Source organism: Melospiza georgiana, chromosome 19 (genome assembly GCF_028018845.1).
Source record: "Melospiza georgiana isolate bMelGeo1 chromosome 19, bMelGeo1.pri, whole genome shotgun sequence".
In the NCBI taxonomy this organism is placed as follows: Eukaryota; Metazoa; Chordata; class Aves; order Passeriformes; family Passerellidae; genus Melospiza; species Melospiza georgiana.
In genome coordinates, this window is record NC_080448.1 from 10,696,548 (window position 1) to 10,717,010 (window position 20,463).

The following is a 20,463-nucleotide window of genomic DNA, read 5'->3' on the forward strand; positions in this document are numbered from 1 at the left end:
ACCAGTGCCAGCTCCAGGACCTGCCTGTGCCACCCACAGCAGCACAGAGGGCTCGGGGTGGAGCTCATGGGGGCTCTCCGAGGCTGGAGAGGTCCCCAACAACATAAAAAAGACAGGACAGTGTCTTCTTGCAGGTGAGGAGCCATCCCATCATGGGAGAAAATGCAGATTTTCACTACGTCCCTCTCCTAAGGAACCCCCTCCCTCCCAGCCCCTCACCTTGGAGCCTTTCAAGAACACAAAAAATGAACAGTAATTTTTCCTCAGTGCTGTTTGGCCCAGAGTCAGGTGGAGCATGGTCTGTCACCATCCCCTGACAGACCAAGCCCTGCCTGCAATGCCTGGTCCCGCTGGGAAGTTCAGGGAGATGCTGCAAACCTGGCATAAATCCAGTAGGAATGTTTGAGAGCCAACTGTGTTAATAAACACTGATAAATACTGAGCAGTTCATCTGTTTTATTGGCTGATGGAAGGTTTGACAGAAAACACATCCCCTCCTGCCACCAGAGCTGGCACATCCCTCGTGGCAAGTGCCACAAACATCCCTACAGACAGCCAGGAAATAAAACAGACACAAAGTTAATTTTCTTTTTTTAGACTTAAGGCAATAAGGAAAGGTCTGAATGCACTGATTTCCCAGCAAGGGTGAAAACACAAGTGGTTCCAGGCCTCAAGGCATAGCAGAGGCCCACCAGGAGCAAACAAAAGATGCCAAAGCCTGAAAGGATAAAATAAAAGATAAAAAACCTCCACGGGCTCCACAGCTTCACACCTCATCTCAAATCTCCAATCCCAGTGTTTATCTACCCCAGCTGCAATCACAGTTCTGTTTTTGGAGGCAGATTCTGTCATTCAGGAGCCCAGGAAAGGCTGCTGAAGGTGATATTGAAGGCAGCAAGTCGATGAAACTGGGTTTCACCCAATTCCTCTATCTCTAAAAAAGCCTGCCAGCCTTCAGAGTTGTCTTACAGAGTTCTGATCCTGAACCCTTGAATTGCTTTCAAAATGAGGTGATCCACAGCCAGGCACCCCAGCAATTTGCACTGCCATGGAGGATGATGAGATCTGGGAGACAGAGGGTTTGGGTTTTGGTTTCTTTTCACCATCTGAGATTCTCTGCTTCAATCCAAAAATAAAACAAAAATCCCCAAACCACCCCAGTCCAAAGGAATGAAACATGTTGGAGCAACCTGGGCTAGTGGAAGGCAGCAGAGGGGTGGAATTAAATCATATTTATGGTATTTTCCAACCCAGACCATTCCATGACTCCATGACCTGGTGTGGGGGGACAGGACACCCATCCCCACCCCTGTCCCAGCCTCCCTCTCTCCTGCTGTGCAGAACAGCTCACAGGGCTCAGAGAGGAATTAGAACAGCTCAGTATCACTGTTTTAATTTAATTAATTGGGCTTTCATTCTCTGGGAAGCTGAAAAGCAGCATTAGATGGGCCCTCTGATCTCCTCTGCTGTCTTGCACTGGTCCTTGTTTAATTGTTCCTGTTAATCACAGCTTTTGTGCCCATGCTTTACGTTATCAGGATGATTCAAGTCCGTGCTGAACTTAAATCTGGGGAAGCACAAGCAGCTGAGAAACTGAAATCTCTGTTGTGTTCTGGCCCCGATAAGGAGATCAGACAGGCCATGGGGCTGCTTGAAAGGCCCTCCACCAACAGAAATAAAAATTCTCCACATTAAGATTAAAAAAAGATAGGGAAACTGTTCACAGTCTGCTCACCATTTGGTCCCACAGATAAAATAGAACAAGAAATGCAGGAAGCTGAGATTTCACATGTTGTTATCCAGCCAGGGATGGATAATTCTGTGCATGTGAAAACGCTCCCGTGCTGCTCTCCACACACTGCTGCAGCCACTTGGCTTTGGCTACTTTTTATTTAATTAAACAAGCCTGAAACCCAACAAAAACATCACCCAAAGTGAGAGGGAATGACCCTCAGTTACAAACCACCAAGGACAGGATCACAAAATCCAAATTTGCAATTTAACTTTTTGCGCGCTCTGTCCCTGCTGGCGACACAGCCCCGGGGCCGTGGGGAGCAGGATCTTGTTCCAGCAGCTCCTACCAGGAATAAAAATCCTCCTGCCTGCAGCACAGAGGTCCCACACAGAGAATCCAGGTTGGAACAAGGCTGGGTTAGAAAATATTAAACATTTTTTTGGCCAGAATTGTGTCACAGCCTGGGGCGAGGCCTGTGCTAGGCCTGAGGCGCCTCTGTCACTGCCACCACAGCGCAAACACATAAAAGATTTTTATTTTCTCTTATCTTTCCTCAGAAACATTTTTATTTTCTCTTATCTTTCCTCCCCCACCCCTGCAGGATCCTGCCTGGAGCAGCTCCATCAGGACCTGGTTGTATCATGGCCTGATGATGGGAAGCAATGTTAAAAACAAATTAAAAACCCCAACAAAACAACCCCAAAACTGAACCTCCAAGCCAGAAAAAGAACCAAAGGCAGCACAATAACCTTGGAAACTTATATTAATGTTGTTTAACCAAATGAACAGGTAAAGAATTTGAGCATTTCCTTGCAAAAGCAGGAATGAAAATACAAAACTTGGTACTCCCAGATGTGCAAAAGCAGCTCAAAGCCCAGGGAACAGGACAGCCTTCACTCCTGCACCTTGAACAGTATTTATCACAAAAAAGTGTGAAATATGAAAGAGCTGTGCCTATCAAAATTCTCATCCAAAACTCAATTATATCCAGAGATCTTGGTGGGTTTTTTTTGGACGAGGCCTACCCAAAATGTGGTTGAATTAAACACCAGGTATCTTCATAACAACCACATTTTTTTCCACATTCTTGTCTGATGCTGGCAGGGAACATATTGCTGCACTTGCAATCTCTGGAGAACACTGCCTTTTCCTCATTAGCTTTTTGCACAGCAATTAATCCCTTTAATCAGTCAAATCAGTTCAACACTAGATCACAAAAGCACTAAGTAAAGAGAAAACAAGAAATTACCTTGTTAAATTTAATGAGCAAGGAAAAACAGACTCTACATGGGCTGCAACACTCCAGCATGGAAACATTTCAGTGCCTGAGCAGCACCAGCAGCCCACAGAATTACAATCGTTTTGTCTTTAATCTGAAAACTGCATAATGCAACAGAGCAAGGAATTCTCTAGCTTATGAAAATGTGCACGTGCAGAATAAAAAGCAGTTTCATAAGGATGTGACAGTAAAAAAAACAACAGCTCACTTCTGCACATTGACACTGCCTGGGCATGCAACAATGGCATCAAACCAGCACAAAACATTTCAGAACACAGAGCACTGGGTTTCCTTCTGAACTTGCTGCTGCTGTTCAAGGAAATCTGAGCTTTACAGGTGTTTATGTGGCCAAAAAGGGCTGTAATTCACAGAATAAACACTGTGCAAGCAGCAGCAAGCAGGTGATGTGTAGAACTCATTCACTCTGTGTTTTAATCATGGAGAGAGCTCTCATCCAAAATAATTCTCCTGCAGGGAACAAAAAAAAAAAAAAAAAAAAGAGGGAAAAATGGTTATGAAGTTGGTTTATCTTCTGTAAAGTACAAGATGAAGGGAATGGGATTTCACAGTGTCTCTTTTTAATGGAAGACAGGAATTCAGCTCATGCCACAAATAAATTTCTGCCACAATTCCAGTTTAACTCACAGAGTCTCACCTGAAGGGTGGAGCTGGAGCCAGCTGCTGCTGGGGGTGGGATTTCTGATCCTTGATCTCATCTAAAAAACAGGGAAATTCAGCTCAGAACATGAAAGCCACACAGAGACAGCAACTGAATCAAGAGCTGCAGGTTCCTCTGCTTGATTCACTTGGAATCAGAACCCAGCCCCAGCTCTGCTGGATCACCCAGGACCCTCGTGGGGATCAGAAAATCAGAAATAATCCTGATTTCCATCCCTGAAGCCCAGTCCCAGCTCAGCTGCGGAGCTCTGACAGCAAACAGGGGCACAGCTGCTGTTGCTGCAACAATTTGTTATTGTAATGCAATAACAAGCACAGGGATGTCACCCCCAGGCTTCTACACTTTAAAACTGCCATCAATATTTCCAAAAGTAACCAGAGATTTGGGACATTTCAAACTTTGGGTGCATCCAGCAGCTCTACAGACCAAGGGCACCTGCTGAAGTCCCTGCAGAGATTCCTGGTGCTCTGCCTCCAGCCCAGGCTCCTCTCTGCTCTACTTCATTCTTCCTTCCAGCATCTTCTGGATCCTGCAGGCTGGCAGCCCTTCAATGACAGAATTTTGTGTATCATCCTCATTTTTTTTCTTTTTTAACAGGATTAAATAGAAAATTCTGATGCCAAACATTCTGATGCCAACAAGTTCCTTTGTGAGACCGAAGTTAGGGATATGAGCACTCACTGTGGAGCTGCTCAGAGTTACTGGGCTCTGATCTTTAGTTCCAAGAGGAAAAACAGTTATTTGGGATATGAGTATTTTCCTTAAAATGATGTTTAAATGACTTCTGCCATGTTCTTCAAATTTCCTAATATACTGGCATGAAAGCACAACCATTTTCACCAACTCTTCTTTCTAAAGAGCTTTCATGACTCTGTTCTCTTAATGCACATTTTGTCTGTCTCAAAAAATTCCCCCATTCTGTCAAATTATCTCTGATTTCTGTAAAGACCAAGCACTGCCTTTCAGGGCTGTTGAAGTATTTGCTTTCCACCTACAGGAAGCTGTATTAACAAAACATTCTTTTCCATCTCAATTTAGTAGGAGAGTTCACATTCACGTCTCCAGGCAAGTTCCCTGGCACTCTCCACTCCCCAAGGAGTCTCAGCCCATTTTCTGAAAAGTCCTCCACAGATGTGCACACAGCACACAAAATAAACCCTTGAACACAAATAGAAATTATCAGCTCACCCAAGAGTGTGTCCCTGAGGCTCTTCTTGGATCTCCTCATCTCCAGGAACTGCATGGAGCATTCTTTCCAAAACATCATCCAGACTGGAGTGAGCCCTGTTCAATAAAAGATTTCAAAGTGATGGTGACAAGGGTCATGCTGCAAATTTCCAAATAAAACAGTCATAAGGGGATTTAAAGTTTTCTGTAAGCATTGAATCTTGTTAAAATTCTAAATCTTTGTAACTCAAAGCCAGACATGCCTTCCCATCCTTTTTCATACCTTTCTGTATCCTCTGCTAGATTAAATGACTCCTTAGTCCATAAACTCTGATTTGTCTTCTCATTTCTCTCAGATTCTTTTCCTGACTCTCTGCTTTCCATTTTAACTTGATCAAGAGCTATTCACATAAACAGCAAGATTTTAGTATCAAAGGAAGATAAACAAAGACATTAAAATGTTTTTTTCTTTGGTGCACTTGGGCAATTTCCAGTTGCCCACTTCTCAGTCACTCTTTCCTCAGCCAGGCCTGATTTTCTACCAGATGAACAAATTCCCATTATCTGCAGTCAAAGGTGGCCAGCAGCAAGGCCCAGATAAATATTTCACTCCAGCACATTTCCAGATTCACAGGACTCCACATTTTGTTTCCCATTGAAATGAAAAATGCATGTGGAAATGAATCTTTAATCTTTCCCCTTCCAATCCCAGATATGGGAGAGAAACCCAAGGGAAACCTGAGGATGGTTTGCCTATTTATCAAAATCCAGTGACTTTCCCTCAAAGCTTTATCAGCAATTTCTGTTCCCCACAGAAATGAGGGTTAGGGTTGGGCTTAGGGCTGAGAAGGGCACCCCATGGTGAATTTTCTCAGCTGGAAATTCATGGTGATGGGGTTAAACTTAGGGGAATATTTCAGCCCCTTCTGCTGGGCTGTGATAAGCAGGAAGCACGAGGCTGCCACAAAAACTGGGAGTCTGAAATAGCTGTGCTTTATGCAAATCCAAGAAAACCACAGTGATTGAGCAGCCAGCAATAGCCTGCTGCAGTCCTCTCCCCCTAAAAACAAGAAGCTCCAATGAACGTCCATCCCTCAGGAAAAGATTTAACAAAGCTGCAGGACAACCAAACATGTGCCAGCATCATTCTCGAGTGACTGTGTTATTTAGCTTTTTACAGACTTAACTCATGTTCTGCCTTTTTCTTTTTTTTTTTTTCCTTTTGCCTTTTTTTGTCTGCTTTTTTTTTGTACTGCTGCTCACTTTGTGACTCACTGGAGGAAGAAAAAAAAGCACAGCCTATAAACATTTAGGTTTTCTGCTCCTCTGACACGACTTGTTGTACATCTAAAAATGATTCCCACTTAGCACCATTTGCATCTGCAGCAGCACAAAGATTCACCACTCTGCTGTCTCTGTAACAGAGCAGGAAATCCAATATTCATTACCCCAGTGGAAGCTATTTTTTTTCCTCTGTGAAATCAGAGGCATTATTTCATGCTGGAGAATTAGGAACATTAACAGGTAGGGTGCAGTGGCCACTTTCTGAAGTGAATCACCCTCCCAGAATGGATTTGACATCACCTGCCCAGCACCTCTGCTCCTGTGGGTGTTGTCACCTGTGTGTGAGCACAGCACAAGCTCCAGTGGCACAATAAGAGCAGAAAATTTCATTTTTCCTGCTTAGACCTGCAAACCTCCCCCAGCAGCTCCCCGTGGACCTCAGAGGGAGCACACAGGGAAAGGCAGCAAACACTGGTGGGGGCACCAAGCTAAAAATTGCAATTTATTGTTCCAGCTGAACAGCCAGTGACGAGGACGCAGAGGCAGTTTGCAGCAAGGAAAAAAGAATTTTCTATTTTTAATCTCCACATTGGGACTGTTAGCAACCAACCATTCACTTGCACTCCGGAGTCTGGCAATCCCATCCCTTCCAAGCCTGGAGTGATGGAATCTTGCTGCTTTAAGTGTTCTGTTAAAAACAGCATTATTTCCATATTGGTCTAGGCTGCTTATACACTAAAATACCATATAACTTCATCCATCCAACCCTGGAGGAAAACCTGTACATTTATAATTATTATATATTATTTTTTGAATGAATAGAATTTAAATAATATATATTATAATATATAATATAGTAAATACATTATATTTATTAAAATAATTAAATTACATATAATACAATTGTAAATATTTGTATATTTATACATATTATATAAAAATATAAGTATATGTTATATATACCGTAATATTTATATATCTATCAATATTTATAGTTATTAATATTCATAACTATATTTTACAATAATATAATTATAAAATATTGCCTTATAATATGTACTATATATTATATATAATAATATATAATAAATATAATATATAATATATACTAAATTATAAATATTCATATATAAATATAAATATATTATTATATATTTTATTTTATCAATATTTATAATTACTAATATTTATAATTATATGTATTACAATAATATAATTATATAATATTATGTCTCATAATAAGTACTATATATAATATAGAATAATATATACTAAACATAATATATTATAATATATTAATAAATAGAATAATTTATATATTTTAATTTATAATTATTTTATATATTAACCTACAGGCTGCCCCTGACCATCATTAATGGCATCACCTTTGATGCCAACTCCACAGGTTCTTTTTTTGAGGAAATAAGGTGAGGATGGACAATTTAATTATCTAATGTCTGGCGTTAATTTAGGAAGAGCTTAATGATGGATAAGCAAAGCAAACTCTTCTCCAATACCCTGCAGTGAAAACCACACAGAGGTTTTACATTTTTGTGTGAACACAAGAAGAAAATGCAAATCACTGAGCTCTGCACAGACACCTGGGGGTGCAGCTGCCTCCTCTAATAGGGAACACAAATTGCTCCAGGACACCTTTGAAAAATTCAGTGTACACCAAACCCCTCTCTGTGTTAAACTCCACCTGCACTCAGTGTGCTCTCAGCAGCAGCAAGGAAACACTCAGAGAAATGCAGAGGCCTCAAGAACTGCCAGTTATTTAAGCTGCTGATCATTTAAGCTCTTGATCTTCCTCATAATTGACTGCAACTAATTTGGAAGCTCCAGTGTATTTTGGCAGTGAATGGTTTGGGAGAAATCCTGACTGAGCACAGCTGGAAAGCCTCCCACAGTTTGGGGTGAAGTGCCTCTTACCAATTTCATCCAGCAGCTCTTGGGCTGGTGGAGGCAGCTCATCACTGGAGGGGGGAGATGCCTCTGAGAGTGCTGAGACAGAGAAAAAAAATATTCCAGTTAATTAACAGTGATTAATCCTTAATAACTGTGACATAGGCTTACACTCTGATAGCATCTTGCTTACATATTTCATTTAACACCCTGCACGAGCCTGGCTCATTCATATTTTATCAAATTTCCCTCAATAATTCCATAATGGAAAAATCATTTGGAGCCAGACTTGCACATTCAGCTCCCAATGGTGTATCAGAAATCTGAGGCCAGTAATATTTACACTTCAAACAGAGGTTGATTTAGAGGTCAGAGTTCTCAGTGTGCAGGTGCAAACACAAAATCCATAACCTAATTAGCACCAGCAGTACATGGTTGAGTGCTCAGCTATTTATCCCTCTAAAAAGAGACATCCAGGAGCAAAAGAAGAAGGGGAAAAAAAAAAGGAAAAATAATTAATAGACTGGTGAATTTCCTTTCAAACCCATTTCTCTGTTTATTGAACAATTTATTTGGGCTGGGGCTGGGATAAAAGACTTACCAGGTGCCTGCCTGGTGTTCCTCAGGGATGAAGCAACTGGTGGCAACCCAACCTGAGTGAGATCAAACAGAATTAAATACAAGAAGTAAATTGAGAAACTGCTGATCTTCAATCCTCCCCTTCAACATCCTAAATCCAAAATTTAGGTAGAACCTTCAATTAAAACCTGAGCTGACCATTAAATTTTAAACGAAGCTTTCCAATCAGCCCAGAATATGAAAACAGAGTAAGACTGATGTGTCAAAACTTTTTCTTACACTGCTGTGCATCATAATTTAGCTGTGAGATATCATCAGCTTCATAATCTTTATTTCAACACTCTGAACAGACAATTGGATGGGGATTTTCTGACTGGGCAGTTTCAAGATTTCTTCAGTTCCCATTCTCTGCTTGGAATCGTTCACTATTAAATCCAGGCACATCTGTTCTTTAGAAGAGCCCCCCAAAAATTAAACATTTGTAACCAGAGGCAAATCCTCACTGCCCTCAAAGTGGCAATATGCACTTAATTCTAGAATAAGATTTTGGACATGAAGTGACAGCAGAGCCACTCAGGGCTGTAAATGATTTTAATGAATTCCAACTGTTCTGGCACTGGAGCAGCACGACACAGACCTGCCTGTGCCAGGTCAGCTGCACAATGAGCAAACTCTGATTCCAGCTCTGAACCTCAGCCCCAGCACTGGAAATAACAAGAAAGGTGAAAAGGCAACTGTGTTATACAAAACTGTTTTATACAGAACTGTCTGCAAAGGCAATTTGAGATAATGCTGCGGCTCAGGAGCACCTTCAGTGCCAAAAGGATCAGTGGAAATGGCTGCAGCAACCTTGGAAACTCTGCACTCCAAAGGGTTTGAACAAAGCCAACGAGATTGGGCACGTTTAATGTGCAGAAAAAGGAGAAAAAAGCTTTGAACAAAGGGCTCATTCAAACCACCTTCTGCAGAGTCCATTCCGGACTCTGGGCAGAATCCAGTCTGGCCTTTCCCTTTTGCCGAGTCCATTCCAGACTCTGGTCAGACTCTGGTCCAGTTTTTCCCCTTTTCCAACTTCATTCCAGACTCTGACCAGAATCTGGTCCAGGTTTTCCCTTTTGCTGAGTCCACTGGAACTCCAGCCAAAATCCAGTCCAGGTTTTCCCTTTTGCCAAATCCATTCCAGACTCTGGGCAAAATCCATTCCATTTTTTTCTTTTGCTGAGTCCACTCCAGACTCCATTTGGAATCCATTCCAGGTTTTCTAATTTGCTGAGTCCATTCCAGACTCCGGCTAAAATCAGGTCGGAGCAAGTCCATTCTGAAATCCAGTCCGGGTTTTTCCTTTTGCTGAATCTGCTCTGTACTCCAGCCACAATCCAGTCTGTGTTTTCACTTTTCCTGAGTCCATTCCAGACTCCAGGTGAAATCCGGTCTGGGTTTTTCCTTCTGCCGAGCCCATTCCATACTCCAGCCATAATCCAGTCCGGATATTCCCATTTGCTGAGTCCATTCCAGACTCCAGGCATAATCTGGTCCGGATTTTCCCTTTTGCTGAGTCCATTCCAGATTCCAGGTGAAATCTGGCCCGGGTTTTCCCTTTTGCCAAGTCCATTCCGTACTCTGGGTAAAATCCAGGATTCCAAAGGCTGGGAAGTGGAAATTCCCAACAGCCAGGGAGGGATGGAGGGCAGGGAAGGGCCACTTGGAGAGAGGCCAACATTCACCAACAAGAGGAACCCAAATCTTTGTGTAATCAATGCCTGAAATTAATCAGGACTCTTTACTTCATCCACAGAGCCACGATTCCCAAACACTCAAAAAGACCTACAAGCATTTCTCTGCTTGCATTTCTTCTTAATAAAAGTGTTGTCCAAAATATTTTTAAGGAACATTAAAAGAATATTTATAGAAACTCCTGGTGTAAGTGATTTTCTGACTTACAGGCTCTTTCGGTCCAAATGGGCAAACTCTTGGAGCCACCACTGGAATTTCCATGCTCCTCTCCCCTTCCCAGGCTGTGGTGAAAGTCTTGAACAGTGTGGAGGAGGTCTCTTGAGAGCCACAAAAGGAAGAATCTGAAGAAAATTCACGGCACTGTTTGTATTTCTCAAAGGCCAATGGAAATTTTTCGTCTAGAATTAAAAAAAAAATAAACAGGAAAAAAAAAGTGAAGACAGCGAAGCTGGAGAATTATTTTTGGAATTTTTGAATCTTTAGCACATTTCAACAGAAGTAGAAAAAATTTTAAAGGGAACAGGCACCTGCATAAGAAACTCTACCCATAAAAGACCAAACTGAGGTTGAGAACTCAGGAATTCCACTTTGCCAACTGAGAAATTCCAGCCTCTGTTTAACACCAAATTAATGAAGCACAAATGTTAATTCATTACTCTCTAGCACTCCAGTTCAACAAACATTTATCATGTCATTTAACTTGTTATAAACTTACTGAGTGCTTATTAAATTGCCTTTAAAATGCTAAAATCCACATGTATCAGTTAAAGTTAAAATTACTTAATTTCTGATTTATGAAGGCTGCCAGAGACCTTTCAGGCAGTGACTTTTTCAGCTGTGTCCCTGTAAATTCTCCTTTAATTCTGTGTCTTTGAACAACGAGATTTTCAACAGGAACAACAGCATTTCTCGTGCAAGCCTGACATTCCCGCACAGAGAAATGGAGGTTCACGATTCACCTTGATGATTTTCACATTAAAAAAATCCTGGCAGAAAGGCCTGGCTGGCACAGAGAGGAGATTCACAATTCCCTGTGAATCCTCTTTTCCCCCCTCCCTGCATTACCTGAGCCCAGGGGGGTGCTGACACTGGTGGGAGCGTGGCTCAGCCGAGGCGTTCTACACTCCACACCCCTCTGGAAGTTCTGCTCACAGGGGATGCTGGACAAATCCTGAATATCTGCCACTGATCTGAATTATTGAGAGATGTTCTGACAGTTAGAATGGCCACTTTCCTGCACCTGTGAATCACCAGATCCTGCTATTTTCAGGGTCTTGAAATTTTAATTTCGTGCAGTCTTATCTAGCTCGCTGGAATGGAAGCAGATGTTCCCTTTGAGACTCCCCACAGGAATCTTGGGAGGGCCAAAATCACCATCCTCAGGGAAGTTAAAGAGGCAGAAAAGGTTAATTATTTGCTTCCCCTTCCTTTCCAGGATGTGTTAAATAATCCTCCTTCAAAACCAGCTCAGGAAGCTGCTTCCAGAAAGGGCAGGAGCTCCAAATGTGAACCAAAAGGCAGAAAAAAATCCCCAAAGGCAAGGGAAAACCTCAAGGGTTAACAAGAATTAATGAGCCATTAATGAAGACTAAATGTAGGCCTTGGGAGCATTTAAAAGAATGACTCTGATAAACTGAGACTGCTGAAGGCACTGACACAGCCCCAAGTGAAAAAAATTAATTCCAAATTGATCAAATTTTGGGGAGATACACCCTGGATTCCATCATCCTCAAAGGCCGTGGAAAGAACAGACACCTCCTGTAAATCAGTAATTTTATGCAAATCTCCATTAGCTGTAAATATAAATTAACCTCATTAGCTGAATCACAAACATACTCTGCTGATTTTTTTTTTCTCCCTGAAAATCACAGGACTATTTCTGTAATAAAATTTATTTGGCTCCACAGGAACGATTTGCTCTTTAAAGTGATTTTATTTCCCTGTGCCATATGGAGAGAAGAAGAAACCAGGAATCCTCACACTTGCATGGGAAGAAGCACACCCAGATGAACACCAAGTTAATTATTTCTGAATATGAAAATATTCCCAACTCAGGACAACACTTTTACACCAATCTCACAACTTTTCACAGGAAAATACTCTCCCAATACTCTGGGGAGTCTTCTCTTGGTCTGTCCCACCTCCCTAGACAAAATTTTGTAGTTAATGACCAATTTGCTGAAGTTTTGCTATAAAATGTGGCTCTTACACATCTTTTTCTTGGCATTCTTCCTGTGGCTCCCACAGCATCGCTTCTTGTGCTGCATCCACACTGAAACGAGGGAGGAAAGGTCACATTCACCCTCAGAAAATTATAGAAATTGAGAAATTTGGTTTCCTTTCCTTCAGGAAGTTTAAGCATTACCTTCCCTCTGAGGTAGACTGCAGCTCATAAACACTTTTTGCTTAAAACCTTAGAAGGTGGGGACTGGTAGGAGAAAAATGTCATTTTTAACAGATTTGTTAAAACTTCTAATTGACATTTGCAGCTTCAGAACAAAAGTGAAATTAATAAAATTAAGTGAAATTAATTAATTAATCTGCCTGCTCATCTGGTGCTGGGGACTGGCAGCTCCTCCCTAGGATGTCAGAATGGAACAAAATTATTAACCAAATATAAAAAAAGAAATAAAAAAGAGATGTGAAGTGAGTGATCTGAGGCACTGCTGGAATATCAATGAGAGCAGGCAGTGGCACTAATTGCCTGCCAGGAACACGGAGAAATAATGACATTTAAATGCTCACCTCGTTAAAATTTGGTGAAATTAACAGAATGAAATCAAAGAAATCAAAACCTAGGCATACACACCACTCCATTGTTCCATCATCCCTTGATCTGTCTCAGATTGTGACAAGGTCAAAGAGGATTAGGCAGAGAGCAACATCCCCTCTGTCCTGCTGCCAAAAGTTCCTAGGTGGAGGGAGCAACCAAAAACCTTCTTTTTTTATCCTAAAGCCAAGTGATTTCCACTGCTGGTGCCTCCCTCAGCTCCTGGGTGGCAAGGAGCCCTGGCAGTCACAGCCAACTTCTGGAAAAATTTTACCATGCTGGTAAAATAGAACATTTTAATAATATAAACTTAATAATACAAAATTTAATAATATAAATTTAATATAATAATAATAATATAAATTTAATAAAATTAAATATAAAATATAAAGTTTCATAGGGGGGACAAAAAAACCCTCTGTTTTTCAGAGGAGCCAGCCAAACCTCCAAGGTTTCAGAGGCTGCCAAATCTGATGTTACCCCCAGGCAGGATCCAGTGAACATTCCTGGGCTGGTCCCCTGGGGTTGGGAAAGGCAGGATCTTCATGGCTCCACTTCAGCTCCACAACCAAAATTAAAGCAGATGACTGAAGCTTTAATTTGAATTATCTTTGCTCTGTTTCAGCCTGTGGTTTATCAGGAATTGTGATATGTACATGGCTTTTTTTCCCCCTATTTTAGCTCCCTCATTAAGGCAGAAAAAACCCCACCAAACTCTGCAAAAGACAAAATCCCTTGAGACCTGTGAAAATCCCTTTTTGTATTTTCTTAGCAAGGAGCTGAGCTGTGTAGATAATCATTAAAAACCACCACTGGCATCTTATTTGAATATTAGATATATAAGCAGAATTAATGAAGAGAGCACACTTTAAAAGCTAATTTATGCCTGAAGGAACAATGAAAATGAGTTTTTCTACCTGGCTCCAGGCATTTGGCTCAGCTGATTCACTCCCAGCTTGTTTCTGCCACTGCTCTGTGGTGTTGTGCAGCAGAATGGCATTTTTCCTCCTGAATACAAATAACAAATATGTTCCCCTGTTATTGGCTTTTGCAAGCACAAAAGAAAACAACCCAACTCATTGAACAGGAAATTGTGATTTTATTAATTTTTTTTTTTTTTTTTTTTTGTCTGAGTTCTTGTGACCTTTGTTGTTATGGAGAGACAAATGTGTTTTAAAGATGCATTTTCATAAACATGGCACAGCTGCCAGACAGGCACTGGAGCACTGGGGAATATCACAACATTTAGAGATTTGAGCTAAAAGAGACAACAGAGTAAGGAAACAATGATTCTTGCATTATTCTGCACACACACTCTGTCAGCTCTCACTGGGTTTAAGCCCAAGATCCTCCCAGCAATGAGAATATTAATGTGTAAATACAACTCTAATTCAGTTTCCAGCACCACAGCAAGTTGCATAAAAAGATTAAACTTCGCCCCAGGGTAAAAATAAAAAGGTTTCAAACAAGTTTTTTGTTTTGGCTTTTTAACTGAAACACAGCAAGTACATAAACACTGCATCTGAAATGATTTCAGGCACTGCAATGCCCAAACCAAAATCCTAAATGGCCTGAACTCTGCCAGAAATAATAATTTTGAAATGAGAGATCAACTGAGCCTGAAGAATGGAAGTCCAGCCTCGTGACAGGAGAGCTGCTGGCAAAAATATCAATGCAACAATTCTGTGTCCCTGCCTCAGAAGTGCTTCTGTAAAAAGGACATTTACCTGGAGCCTGAATTGCTGTATCTGCAGGTGATCTCTGTAAAAATCCTGCACAAACATCTTCAGCTCTGCCCTCGGCATCTGAAGTCTGAAAAGGGGAAAAAGAGAATTTAATTCCATTTTTGACAGAGCAGCTGCAAAGGGCAGGACAACCCTCCCAGGATGATGGGAGTGGAGAGAGAAACTTTTCAGGAGCTCATCAGCAAACAGCCCAGACTGGATTTAACAGTAAAATAGGAAAGTTTTGTATCTTCCAGAAATTAGTGAAGATTAATTTGCTTACTCTTACCCAAATCTTTATTTGCAGGTACTGTTTTGAAAGAAAAGAATAATAATGAAGAAAAAAAATCTCCCATTTTCCACAGCTCTCTTCAAATCAAATGTGAGCACAATTAAACCACATGTTGTGTAACTCATGTCCAAAAAATGTAATTTTTACCTCTGGTTCTGACCTTCCCTCAAGAGCAGGAGGAAGGAAATAATCAGGAGTGAAGAATTCTTCAGTCACATCAGGAGGTGAATTAAGGGAACAATGCAATTCCCTTGAATGTCCCTGTGAAAGACATCATCACCTGGGATGATCCCCCTCTCTATTAATAAAAAACACACATTTCAACCAATAAAAACCACTGCAATTCTGAAATTCTATTTAATTATTCCCTGACTTTCCACCCACCTCCCGCTCCTTGCATTACCTTGGTGGTTTATAAAACAAAATAACAAAAAAGAAGGAGGAATGAGGAGGGGAATTGTTACTCAGATCAGCTCAGGCTAAAGTTTTCCATGGACAAGCAGCCGCCCCTGAACTCCCTGGATTTCTGTACATACTCTAGAGAGACTCTCAGCTTGCTGAGGAAGGGCTGAACTCTTAGGAATGGATTTTCCAGACTCTGCCTCCTCATCTGGTGCTGGGGACTGGCAGCTCCTCCCTAGGATGTCAGAATGGAACAAAATTATTAACCAAAAATAAAAAAAAAATAAATAAAAAAGAGATGTGAAGTGAGTGATCTGAGGCACTGCTGGAATATCAATGAGAGCAGGCAGTGGCACTAATTGCCTGCCAGGAACACGGAGAAATAATGACATTTAAATGCTCACCTCGTTAATTAATCTAAGCAGGGGAACCTTGCCCTGTTCCTTTGTCCAGAACTTTTTGAAAAGCTTTACCCACTGAGCTGCTGCCGGAAAAGCAGCTGTGTGGTGAGACTGGAAGGAATAAAAGTGTGACAGCACTCTCAGGGCTCTGAGAGCTCTGGGTTCCTCCTGCTGATAACATTCATCAGCGATGATGAAGGTCCCCAAGCTCCACCCATTAACACCTAATAATCACCTTATCTCTATTTGTGCCCATCAGGGAGTGCCTGACTTGCTCTGAGGGCAAGATAAAATGGACAAAACTTGTAAAAATTCGCAGAAGCTGAGATGTGAATGGAAATGGAAGGGGACAAAAAGAGAGCAGAGCATTTACCCGTGGTGGAAGGCCTGGGTGCAGGCTCCAGGTCGCTGTCCCCAGAGTCGGTTCTGTCCTCACTGTCCCAGGGCTCAGCAGCCTCACCTGGCTGCCACCCCCAGCCCTGCTGAGCTCTGGGGGTCCCAGCAGGGACATCCTGGGGCATCTCCTTGACACTCTCAGCTTCACTCTCAGACGTGCACTCGCTGCCAGGGTAGGGACAGCCGAGCCCCAGCTGGCCTGAGGCCACCCTCCTGGCCATCTGCTTGACTTCAACTACACAAAAAAAAAACACCCAAAATTACCACTTGACACCCCGGAATCTGGAGCTTCAAAGCATCCCCTGTGTTTCACTGTGCCCGCAGCATGGAAATTTGGAAAATCTGCATTTGGAAATGCAAAGGTTAGAGCTGGCAGCACCACAGCTTTTGTTATGAAAAGAGCTAAACACTTCCTTTTATTTTAAATAAAATAAAGATTTTTAAATTTTAAAAACCTGCACAAAATGATGTGGACAAGTCTCCACAGGAACAGGTTTTGTTGGTTGGATTCTCCATTATCCATGCCCGTGCTGCCATCCACTGGGCACTGCCATCCCTGCCCCTCCTGAATCCTCACCCTGCCCAACACCAGGCTGGAAATCCCTCCAGCTCCAGAAACCAAACCACCCCAACGTGCCTGGGATTATTTTATGCCCAGAATGTGCAAGACACAGGATCCCACTCACTTGGATTCCCTCCAAGAACAACCTCACAGATCTTCAGCAATTAAAGCACAGAGACCTTTCCTCGGGTGCTGAGTTTAATGCTCTGCACTGCAGCAGGATTTCTGATATTAATGCTGATTTAACACTGATTTAATATTGATTTGACACTGATTTGACACTGATTTAACACTAATTTAATATTGATTTGACACTGATTTGACACTGATCTGACACTGATTTAACACTGATTTGACACTGATCTGATCTGACACTGATCTGACACTGACTTAACATTGATTTAACACTGATTTGACACTGATTTAACACTGATTTAACACTGATATAACACTGATATAACACTGATTTAACAGTGATTTAACACTGATTTAACACTGATTTAACACTGATTTACTCACTCCTCCACCCTGACTGCACCACCCTCCTCTTCTCGCTGCTTTTTTTGCTGCAGAATTCCACCCTTGGCTTTGAATGGCACCTGCAAGAAATGATTATGAAATGCACAAACTATTTTAGAGCCTGAGCATATTGTGTCAAGTATTCCCCGGCCAGGAAAAGGCTCCAAGTTGTTTTAACATCAATTAGAGCACGTGTGCCTCTCAGCCTTTTAACAACCCAGCAGAACCAGCAGATTGAGCTGCCAGGAGCTTGGAAAGCACAGATAATAATTATTTAGGTTTATTCCAGATTAACCAGACAAGCTGTACATCTCAGAGCAGAGCTGCAGATGCTGCAGCTCCAAAAACCACACCATGGGTGATTGTAGGGATTGTTTTATTGAGGGGATCACAATTTCACACCTGGACAGTGATTCTCCAACCAGAGTTCACTCCCTGACCTCCACTGACCATCAAATATTTCTGTTCTAACCTTTACCAACAGGTATTTCTGATCCAAAATGGATCATGGATTAGTTTAAAAACTGCAGCAATTTTCCTGATTTGATCTTCCCTGACCATGGAATATTTCTGTTCTAATATTTCTGTTCTAACCTTTACCAACAGGTATTTCTGATCCAAAATGGATCATGGATTAATTTTAAACTGCTGTAATTTTTTTCTGATTTGACCAAACATTGAAAGAAGTGTCTGTCCCCCTCTTTCCAACACGAATCTGCACAAGTTTTGCCAGGTAATTTCAAAATGTGCTTTCCATTCCTGCTTAAAACCACAGAGAAATGACACTAAAAAGCGTTTCTGCTGGGAATTGAAGGAGGCTGTGCCCAGAGAGGAGAACCACCTTCATTAACACCTCCCCACATTGCTCTCCTTAGGCCCTGCTACATTTTGGACCACTGACCTCCATCCCAGAGGCATGTGAAATCATTTTTAACAGCACTGTTTAGCACAAAGTGCCCTGTCACAGCAGCTCTGCAGCTGACAGTGACTCACAGCAGGCTCCTCTCTGCACAGATGGCTTTTGCCTTCCTGAGGAACATTTAATGCCAGCCTTGATCCTGATGTGCCTCTCTCTCTGCAGATGGATCTGTCAGAATTAACTCTTGTATGAATAAGATCAAAACTCACCACTTCTCCTCCTCCCTCCTTGCTGCAGGATGTGAATCAGCTCCTCTCTGGCACTGCAAGTTGAACTTTTGCTGGCTCCTTGCAGACACGTGTGGGAGGGAATGCTGAAAGGAGTCCAACAAGCCGTGATTCAGCACACACTGGGCACTCTGCTAATTACTGCTAATTACTGCCTGAGCTGGCTGGGATGCAGCCTCAGAACAGGACAGCACCAACTTTAATCCCCGAGTTTTATTTTAGTTTTATTTTAGTTTTATTTTAGGATGACAACTCCAGCAGAATATAAATATAAAATATAAATCCAGCTCTGCCCTGCATTTATAGCAGTTTCAGGTGCAGGCAGTGAAAACATGGAACTTCCAGGGGGATGAGTGGACCTGAATGAGTCAAGATTATCCTGACAGGAGAGATGTAATTGGATTTCTCTCTTTCTCTTTGGTCCATGTATTTAATAATGAAAGTGATCCAGAAGCCCCTCCCAGTAACAGCTTAGGCCTCAACACAAACAGAAATATTTCTCCACTGAGAGAAGAGGAGAAAGAGGAGAAAATTTCTCCTTTTCCCTGAGATTCCCATCTCCATTTCAGTGCAGGATTTGGATTCTAACCCCACCCTGAGCCCCTGGATCAGTGCTGTCCTGGGAGGACTGGAGAGAAAGGGGAAATAACACAATTGCACTGCTGAGCTGCCCTCATTCCTGTATTTAAAGCCCATTTGAAAGGACAGATTCATCCCTCCTCCTGGACACCACCCATCCCTGCTAAGGATCACAGAAATGATAACCAGGCCCTTGCTCAACACTTTACCTCCTGGTTTGGGCTCCCTTCACCATCCAGCCCCACGCTGCAGCCCGGGTCACGATGGGTGGCTGCAATTTTGCTCTTCCATTTCTCATTCTGCATTGCCTCTCTGTCCTTGGCTGTCCTGGGAACAGCCTGGAAGCTGTCTCTGCCTGGTGCCTGACATGTTACTGGAGGTGGAATGTAATCCCTGGATGGTGGAGCCACAGCCTGGTGTAAAAGAATACCAGCTCCAGAAAGAGCCTCGCTGGTGCTTTGGGAAGCAGCACCAGAGCCATCCCAGTGTCTTCCTTTAGAATTTCCCTTGGGGAGCAGATTCATCCTGAGCTCCTGGAGCAGCCTGCTCTGCTTTGCCTGGGCCTTCAGCCTGTCCAGCTCCTGCTCAGTCCTGCTCAGGGAGTGCCCAGCCTGCTGCAGCATGCTCTGCATGATCTTCAGGTTCAGCACGCACTTGCTGATGTGCTGCTCGCTCTGGGAGGGGCTGCTCAGCCTGCTGCCAGCATCTCCCCTCATCTGGGACAGCCCAGGGGCTTCTCTCACCCTTTCCTCTTCCTCCTCCTCCTCATCTTCCTCTTCCTCCTCCTCCTCCTCTCCAGTGAAGCCTGTGCTGGACCCTGAGGACTCCTCTTCCTCCTCAGCCTCCCACTGGCTCTGCTCTTGCTCCTGCTGCCTTTCTGCATCCCTTGGAGCCTGGCCTGACCCAGGTCCTCCTTGCAGGAAATCCTGGGGACCTTCTGGGTAACTGGCCAGGATTTCATTCATCTCAAAGCTGCACAGGCTCTCGTCCACATCGCTCTCACTGCAGGGAGAAGCTGCTGGCTGCCCCTCAGAGCAGACACTGTCCTGCTCAGGGGGCTCTGCTGCCTCCTGCAGCACCACAGCACTGCTCTCCTGGGGGAAAGCAGAGTCCTTGGGGGCAGGAAAACCACCTGGGAAATGCAATTGGAAACATGGAATCATTTCTCCAGAAATCCGACAATTTGCAGTTCTGCTAAACTGGGAATTCAGAAATTCCACGAGCAGCATTTGACACCTCTGCTGAAAACTCTGCCTGAACAAAACAGATTTGGAGTCCTGAGTCTACGTAAAGTGGCAGCTAAAATCCAG

General features: G+C 42.7%; 1 protein-coding gene across 1 annotated transcript in view; it reads right to left on the reverse strand.

Annotated features, from left to right (window-relative positions):
- Nucleotides 1–2,515: 2,515 nt before the first annotated feature.
- Nucleotides 2,516–20,463, reverse strand: part of TEX14 (testis expressed 14, intercellular bridge forming factor) — a 36,457-nt gene continuing 18,509 nt past the window's right edge. Inside the window, exons 13-30 of the mRNA XM_058037617.1 lie at nt 19,363–20,285; nt 18,557–18,660; nt 17,429–17,508; nt 16,325–16,582; nt 15,685–15,785; nt 14,860–14,944; nt 14,050–14,140; nt 12,572–12,634; nt 11,428–11,552; nt 10,570–10,760; nt 8,651–8,702; nt 8,077–8,148; nt 6,755–6,832; nt 5,144–5,261; nt 4,882–4,977; nt 4,129–4,238; nt 3,670–3,730; nt 2,516–3,482 (exon numbers count right to left, since the gene is read on the reverse strand). Of these exons, the coding sequence (XP_057893600.1) occupies nt 3,446–3,482; nt 3,670–3,730; nt 4,129–4,238; nt 4,882–4,977; nt 5,144–5,261; nt 6,755–6,832; nt 8,077–8,148; nt 8,651–8,702; nt 10,570–10,760; nt 11,428–11,552; nt 12,572–12,634; nt 14,050–14,140; nt 14,860–14,944; nt 15,685–15,785; nt 16,325–16,582; nt 17,429–17,508; nt 18,557–18,660; nt 19,363–20,285 (2,645 nt within the window). The 3' untranslated portion in view covers nt 2,516–3,445. The remainder of the gene's footprint in view (nt 3,483–3,669; nt 3,731–4,128; nt 4,239–4,881; nt 4,978–5,143; nt 5,262–6,754; nt 6,833–8,076; nt 8,149–8,650; nt 8,703–10,569; nt 10,761–11,427; nt 11,553–12,571; nt 12,635–14,049; nt 14,141–14,859; nt 14,945–15,684; nt 15,786–16,324; nt 16,583–17,428; nt 17,509–18,556; nt 18,661–19,362; nt 20,286–20,463) is intronic.